Source organism: Pocillopora verrucosa, chromosome 6, assembly GCF_036669915.1.
Source record: "Pocillopora verrucosa isolate sample1 chromosome 6, ASM3666991v2, whole genome shotgun sequence".
In the NCBI taxonomy this organism is placed as follows: domain Eukaryota; kingdom Metazoa; phylum Cnidaria; class Anthozoa; order Scleractinia; family Pocilloporidae; genus Pocillopora; species Pocillopora verrucosa.
The window spans coordinates 19853886-19861659 of record NC_089317.1 but is presented as its reverse complement, the minus strand read 5'-3'; the positions used below and the strand labels follow the sequence as shown (position 1 = coordinate 19861659).

Genomic DNA, 7774 nt, shown 5'->3' with positions numbered 1-7774 from the left:
AAGAAACTCCCTTTCTAACCCCTAATTTTTTCGATCCTAGAATAATCGGCAGGACAAATGTCACTTATTGTGAAAAATCGTGGAAGATTTCACCCAAGCAAATTGGAATAGTTGGAAAAATTAAAAGCAAAGTCTATTAACCGCAAGTAAGCACCTTCTTTCGTCGCATTTTAGCTTCAGAACGAAAACCTTGATGTAAATATTTTGTGACAGGAAACAACAGCCCTACCCTTAAATTTTACATTTTGGTAACTTTCAGTAACCATGATGGCAGAAAACAAAAAAAATTCTCCATGAAAACCCTGGCGCGGTGTCATAATCAGGCTTAAACGCTATGGGGCTATCTTGGGAAAATTTTGAAATAGCTTATGACTAGTAATACATAAATGACTTACCGAGTGCCTTTCTCAAATTAATTTGAACAACAACCCATCTGTGATACCCAGGATATGACCCGTAGAGTGTAAACTCAGCACTCTGTTCACCGGGCTCTGTCAGGAGACCATACACTCTCATCCTGGTACTGTTTAAGAACCTGTAAGTCAACCAGGTCTCCCCCTCATTCCAGCTATAACTAAAGATAAAAAGAAAAAAAACAATGACTTCTTCTTCGGAAAGAAAGCCTGTAGTGCAGGCGTCTTATTAAGACGAGTTAGCGTTACAAGCTCACAATCGTTTATCCGGCTGGCCATGTTTGGTGTGGAGTTACACTAATAGTGGACAGTGAAAAAAAGACGACAATTCTATTACCCCACCCCCTCCCCTCTCGTTTCTCTTGAACGTCGCTAACCCCCTTGGTACGAAATATTTCTAACCCCAGCCATCCACTGCTGTAAAAAATCAAAGATGGCAGCACTAATTTTCGTTCGTCAAAATTATACCTACTCTGCAAACTATAGCAAAGTTAGAGTTTAATATTGCTAGTTTTAAGATAAACCTTCTCAAAAGCTATTTCAGAATACATTTCTTACAAGCTTGAGTTTATTATGCTGTCTCAGTTAATTCTATCTGATCAGAATTAATTTGTTCTTTACTTACTAAATCAAGTTTGTCAGTCTACTTCTCTGAACCGCGATGAAAATTCCACCATGATCGCCAAGGTTGTACCACCAAAAGGGACGTTTCAGAATCTGAGAAAATAAAAAGTAAGCTCAATACCCTAGAATCCTCCCTTGCTGGTAGCGTTAGTGCCGCTAGTACTAGCGTCGTCAAAACACACTTAAAAGAAAATTAAAAAAAAAAAAAAGTATATGTAGCTTAAACAGAAAGACCAGAAAATTTTTAAAATGCCAGTCTAGCCATTTAAAATCACAGAAGTGACCACAGAGCGAGATCATCTTTGTATTGAGATATCTTACACACAACTTGTACCACAAACTTGTATTTCGCAAATATTTCAAAGCAGGTTTCAATGGAATGTTAAAAGTGTATGTATATAGGATTGGATAGGTTTTCTTCGACAGCAATGCGTGATTGGTGATGAAATCTTATGCCATCATATCAACCAATCAAAAGCACAAAAAAAAATCATGATTGGGTGATAAGCAGGTTGTATGTGCCGCCCTTCCTTGTATTTTCTTTGAGACTGAATTGGTTTAAGTGATGATGTCTTCAGTTCCGTTAGGCTGCTAGAATTACCATAATATTAGTAAACTCAGCAAATTAGACTTCTACAATGACACATTTAGATTTAATATATTCTATGATGGTGTACGTCTGTTCGGTAACACAGGTAGATTGAGTGTGTCACTGCTGTTCTTGTCACATTTTGACATCCTCTGTGATTTCTTGCTGTACAGACTCGCGGCAACATGAAATTGAATTGTTTCATATAATAAAGAAACTGAAAATTGTTAATAGGGACGTATCTATGACTCTGCCCTCTTACAAGCTCATAAGAAAGAACCAATCAGAGTGTGTACGTGATGCAGCTTATTATACAAATGCAATTGGTTACCATGTGCCAGTTCAAGCCTGCATCTGTTGACAGGAAGATGTCACTGTTCAGTCTCAAGTTTTTGCCATAAGTACCTGAAAATTTACAATATGGGCATTGATGTTAGTAACCTGAGTATATTGAAAGTCAAAGTAAGACGGAATAGAGAATATTATCATATGACCCGCGTAAGCTCATACAAAACCACAGTGAAAGCGGCGTGTGTAGGGCTGGACAGGCTGACGTGAGCCGGTTCGGAAAATAAAGTTATCATTATTATTTTTATGATAACTTTACAATGGGAGCAAAAAGGAGGTGGAAGTTTACAGAAGAAGGGGATGGTGGAAGTATTGTATATGCAAAATGAGGGGAAAAAATACAAGGACAACGATGATGGTTCCCTTTAACTCCCAAGATCTGATTGTTAATTCTCTCCTCTAGCTGCTACACATTCCCTTGTAAATTAGATATGAGAATTTGTTGCTAAATCAAGATAGCAGCTGCTATCAGAGAAGTTTGAATATTCTCATTACCTGCTGGATACTGTAGGGATATTATAGGGAGAAGTTTCATGTGAATCACTTTTGGGAATTGAAGGGTCAATGTAAATGTATTTTAAAACTTGCAGATACAGCAAGTGGTTAAAGAAAGAAGACGAGGTGAAAGAGAAAAAAGAGGAATGGAGGAGTATTCACATAATGCGAAATTGAGAAAAATCAAAAAAACTGCACTTCAATGTACCTGTTGCCATTATGATGCCTGGGGCTGCAGTCCATGACTTCATAGGAGAGTAGCGGGTGTAGGGGTAGTACTGGCCGAACTTTTGCGACAAGTGCAAAGAACAATTTGGCTGGGAAAGAGATAAAAAGTATAATGATAACACCTTCCAACCAGAAATATACCCCATACATGTGCATGGCCTATTAATGTCCAAAACTGCCAAATGAAGGCAACCAAAAACAGTTCCAGCTTGGAGCCCTGAGTATGTGTACGCCTCTCTTTGGTTAAGACAACATTTAACATGGGAACTGGCAAAGGCTTTCAGATGCCAGTATATTTGATACTTCAACAATACCAAGCCCTAGTAAACAACAACTCAACTACAAGTAATACTCAAAGAACTTTCATCTGGGGAGTGAAAAGATGGAAAGTCTATTGAAAAAGGGGAGTTGTGAGAGAGAGAGAGAGAGAGAGAGAGAGAGAGAGAGAGAGAGAGAGAGAGAGAGAGAGACTGACTTGAAGTTCTACTAGATAGGAAAGCTTACTAGAGAAATTACATGTACAATATGCATGCTGTATAACAATATCTATTTTAAACAGGAGACATGTGACATTCTTGTCACATTTCATCTTAAGGACTAACAAGGACTCACCAGACTGCAATTCAAAGGTTTATCAAGGTTGTCATATTTAGGAGCACTAACTGGCTGCCACATTCCACCCTTGTCAAATGTTATCTTGGTCATGATACGCCGAGTACCCACTGCACCAACAGTGAGTTGACTTGCAATATACACCCCTCTCAAGCCTTGCACTTTGTGAAGGTCAACAAACGAGAAATCTATGTAGTGCCTGATGCAGGAACAAATCATTCAGAACGAATTGGGTGAGCTTCATGACAGGAGAGTCTTGCAACATCTTTATGAAATCATTGTAGAAACCAAAAACAATGTCTTACCTCAGCCAAGCCGTGGTGGTGTTTGGAGAGAAATACAGCACCCTTTCCAAAGACAAGCTGTACTTACGGCCAGAAGTGCCCGAAATGTAGAGATGAGTAGTTCTGCGATCGTGAGTGACTGCTAGGAAAACTTGATTTTCAGACGCATCGACAACATAGAAATCCTGGTAAGTACATACAAGAACTATATTAATCATAACCATAACAATTTCCTCAAATGTGATTGACACATTAGCTGCTTTATTTTTCACTGATCATTCTGTACAGTTGTTATCGAACAGTTGGCTGTAATGGGATATCTGTTATCGGCTGAAGCGGCTAGAGTACGAAAGAAGTGTAGGGGGAAACACGAGACGTAATCGAGTGTTTCTGCCTACTTCTTGAGTAGGAGTTAGCTTCTAACCCTTGAGTGCTCTAGCCGCTTCCTAAGTGCTTTACAACAGAACAGAACACAGTCAAGGCTCATCTATTAGTTTTATAATAAAGAATCCGTTAAATTCCCCAAGAATTACTTTCAATTTTCAAAACAAATTTAATTTCCAAAGCGAACAACAGTGTCGTCAGCATGCTCTATACTCTCATAAAGCACGCTACAATAAGCTAGTCATAATCCCTGTTAGAGTGGTTCAAATAATCTGATTGGCTGTACAAGACTAAAGCTGTCAAAAATGTCAAACCATCAAAGTTCATACTCTGCAATAGTTTACAAAATAGTTCGGAATGTCGAATTTAACACTCTTGCAGTTTCTAATACAGAATCTGAAGGTGAAATGTTCAGTGAAATTCGGCCCAGTCGTAGCTCACAAAAATACGCGAGTTATTTCACATGACAAGTAGAAAACAAACTGTTCAGGCCGAGTGCAATAGGAATGAACAACAGCCGAATTCACTAGGACATGAAAATCGCTCGGAATGACAGCGACGTAAAACTCGGCTGCGGTGACTAATGAGGCCTTCCACTCAACGCATCGGAAAGGTAATCAGAATTAGCTTCTATTTTTCCACTCGAAGGGTAGTCTATTTAGTTCCTGAGGCTTGCTCCATTGCGATGACCGTAGATCGCCATGATGAGCGAGTCGCGATAGACCTCAGCATGATCGCAGTCGCTCCGACACCGTCATGATTAGTATGAATTTTAACAGTTATGCCAGGTTATATTTTTCATCCTTCCTGTTTTGTTTTTGGAAATGAAACTTCATATACTATACAAGTGTTGGCTATGTTTGATTTTTATTACCGTACGTAAACATGCAATCCAACTGAGCGTGAAAACCGTTAAAACTCGGACTGTCTATTTTGTTTTATCTTTGAGGATTTGTCTCTGCTCACGTTACAGTAACCTAACTTATGCACCTGGCATTTTTGCAAACCTTTGCTCGCTTGTTCCGAAATTTCACTGTCAATTAACGAAAGAAAAGCTCGAAAGAAGTCCCGGAAAAGGTCGGACATAGTACAATTTGGCAGATGGTGTGACAACTTTAGCTCAGTTCTATGCTCTATACTCTCTATGCTCTATGTTCTATGCTCTTTCAACCAATGACGGTACGTCTATATCCGAACTTTTATTATAAATATATGTAGAGTCCTGCTACTTGCCCTGGACAAAATCAAAATGGCTGTGAGCCACTCAATCCAGAAAATGTAATATGAAGGAGGGTTGAGATGGGGTACTGAACCAAGAGTGACCTTTCACGGAAAAACGTACACTAAAACGTGAGGTTTCAACAAAACCTGAATCGGACCGGATGTGTGCATTCGTTCGGAGGGATAACCTACCCGTTCGGCCTTTATGGCGAGCGTTTTTCATGAGCCTTTCGAAATTAATCATAAACCCGTTCATCCGTCTATGTCAACCCGTTTGAAAATTTTGACAAGCCGTTCAGTCATTTGCGTGGTCCGCTCGATAATTTTGACAAGCCGTTCAGTTGTTTGGGTAACCCGTCCGAAAATTTTGACAAGCCGTTCAGTCGTTTGGGTAACCCGTTCGAAAATTTTGACAAGCCGTTCAGACGTTTGGGTAACTCGTTCGAAAATTTACGCAAGCCGTTCGGAATACTTAAAAACCCGTTCAGCCGTTCGATAGCATCCGTTCAAACGGGTGAGTTACCCGTTTGTTACCCGTTCGGTAGCCGTGCGTTTCACCCGTTTAAAGGAAAGCCGTTAGTGTACGTTTTTCCGAGAGAGGTCACAAGTGTTTTTGGATCAATATTGGTCACTGAGTTCAGTGCTGGCAAACAATATTTTCCCATAACTACATAAACATGTAACAATCTACACTGTATTTTCAGGGTCAGAGAGAGCAATCCTTAAGTTCACTTCAATTCAGCACAGTAACATGACCATACTGTCAACCTTACAATTCATATAGTGTTAGTTCAGAGAATTAAGTACTGGATCAACTAATTATCCCCAAATTGATATCTTCCTTTATTCTTATCACTTATGTGGTTGATATTGTATTGATATTGTATTGATATTGTAAGGAGAAATTCTGTCTTGGTCACTCAAGGGAGTTAAAGGAATAAACAGAGGGGGGAGATTTCAAATGAAAAAGTTTTTTTTTTAAATCGAGGGGGTCTTAGACTTATCACAGCCAGCAAAATTGAACAGTCATTGTACACGTACATGAACTAACTGAGAGACAAGAAATATCACTAACCAGTCCTGTAACAACAATCAAAGAGTATTTGTAAGATTCAAACCTGAGATGGAGCATCTGAGGGAATTTCAGCTGGATAGAAATCACTTCGATTCACAGATACCATCAGGGTAAGGACACGACGCCCTGAGGACTAGAAAGAAAAAGGAAAGTGCAGCTTTTCACCCAGAGATCTAAAAAATACACGAAGTTCTCCCTGCTCACGGATAAAATCTGCAAAAATTTTGAAACTCTCGCAAAGACAACTTTAAACACTGTGCTTCCAGAGGAAATGAACAAAACTCACTCCAAAATACATGCGCTTACAGTGTGTTCTAGGAATAATTATAACGTAAAAAAATTGACTGTACTGTGAAAAATGATAACTACAGTTATATAACATTTAAAAATTAATGGTTGACTTGAAGCACATACAGGAATCATGTTCCCTAAGTTTTGATGGGACTGAAAATGAGGAGAAGGTTACAAATTAGAACTGACAGCATATGTGGCTGCAAACAATAAACACTTACAGCATTGTATGGTCAGAATCAGGGTAGCCTGCAGAGCAGGTGTAATTTTGGTGAGCAATTGCTTAGAATTTTCTTAATGAAAATTATAGCCGTCATCTTTGATTTTTATGGCAGCGGAAGGCTGAAGAGAGAAAGAGATTTGTACCAAGGGGGTGGTCAACAGTAAAAAGTAGGAGAGGGGTGTGGGTCAGGGAGTGAAGATTACACCTGCCCAAAGTCATTGCTATTTTGCAAAACTCGGTTCACCCGACAGAGTTCCTGATTGATGTGGTTAAGCTCCAGCTGTCAATCACAAGCCAAATGTGTCATTTGGGCATCATTCAAAGAGAATGATGGGAAACTGAGATTGTGAAGTTATTAGTTTCAAATCCCCTCTTGAGGAAGCACTTAAGTGTCTTTCAGAGTTTAATATGTCTTGTGCAGTAAAATTGGAACCAAAAGAAACAATTTCTACAGTGGTTTCAGGAAAGGATGTACTGGTCATGTTGCCAACTGGCTTTTGGAAAAGCCTGATATTTCAGGTGTTGGTTCTTATGAAAGAAATAATGACAGGAAAGCTTCAAGTGTAATTGTCATATGCCAACTTCAACATATTTTTTATGATCAAATGGAATAAGCATCTTTGATTGGATTAAAGATAGTTACACTCATGGATTGTCATTTGGAGGATATACAGTGCGGCAAATATCAACTCATATTTGCATCAGCAAGAACATTTTTGTGAAGCCACTTTTTTGTTGATGCCATTTTTTTGGTGATGAAAAAAACAGCCACATCATTTCACCAGAGTATACCACTCTGCACCAAATAAATTATGGCTGGTAAACCTTTGAGTGCAGTTGTTTGTTGCTTCCAAGTATCTTTTACGATCAAATGGGAGAAAATTTGTCAAATAGATTAATGGCAGCTATACTCACAGCTTTTTGTTTGGAAAATAATTTTATAGAGTGCAGCAAATAATAGCTCATATTTGTGACTACAGAGGAAGT

General features: G+C 38.9%; 1 protein-coding gene across 1 annotated transcript in view; it reads right to left on the bottom strand.

Annotated features, from left to right (window-relative positions):
* LOC131792493 (sortilin-related receptor) overlaps positions 1 to 7774 on the bottom strand; it is a 48018-nt gene that overhangs the window by 35254 nt on the left and 4990 nt on the right. The window contains exons 6-12 of the mRNA XM_059109876.2: positions 6317 to 6406; positions 3615 to 3778; positions 3310 to 3508; positions 2678 to 2786; positions 1958 to 2031; positions 1039 to 1130; positions 396 to 574 (exon numbers count right to left, since the gene is read on the bottom strand). Coding sequence (XP_058965859.2) covers positions 396 to 574; positions 1039 to 1130; positions 1958 to 2031; positions 2678 to 2786; positions 3310 to 3508; positions 3615 to 3778; positions 6317 to 6406 — 907 coding nt within the window. The remainder of the gene's footprint in view (positions 1 to 395; positions 575 to 1038; positions 1131 to 1957; positions 2032 to 2677; positions 2787 to 3309; positions 3509 to 3614; positions 3779 to 6316; positions 6407 to 7774) is intronic.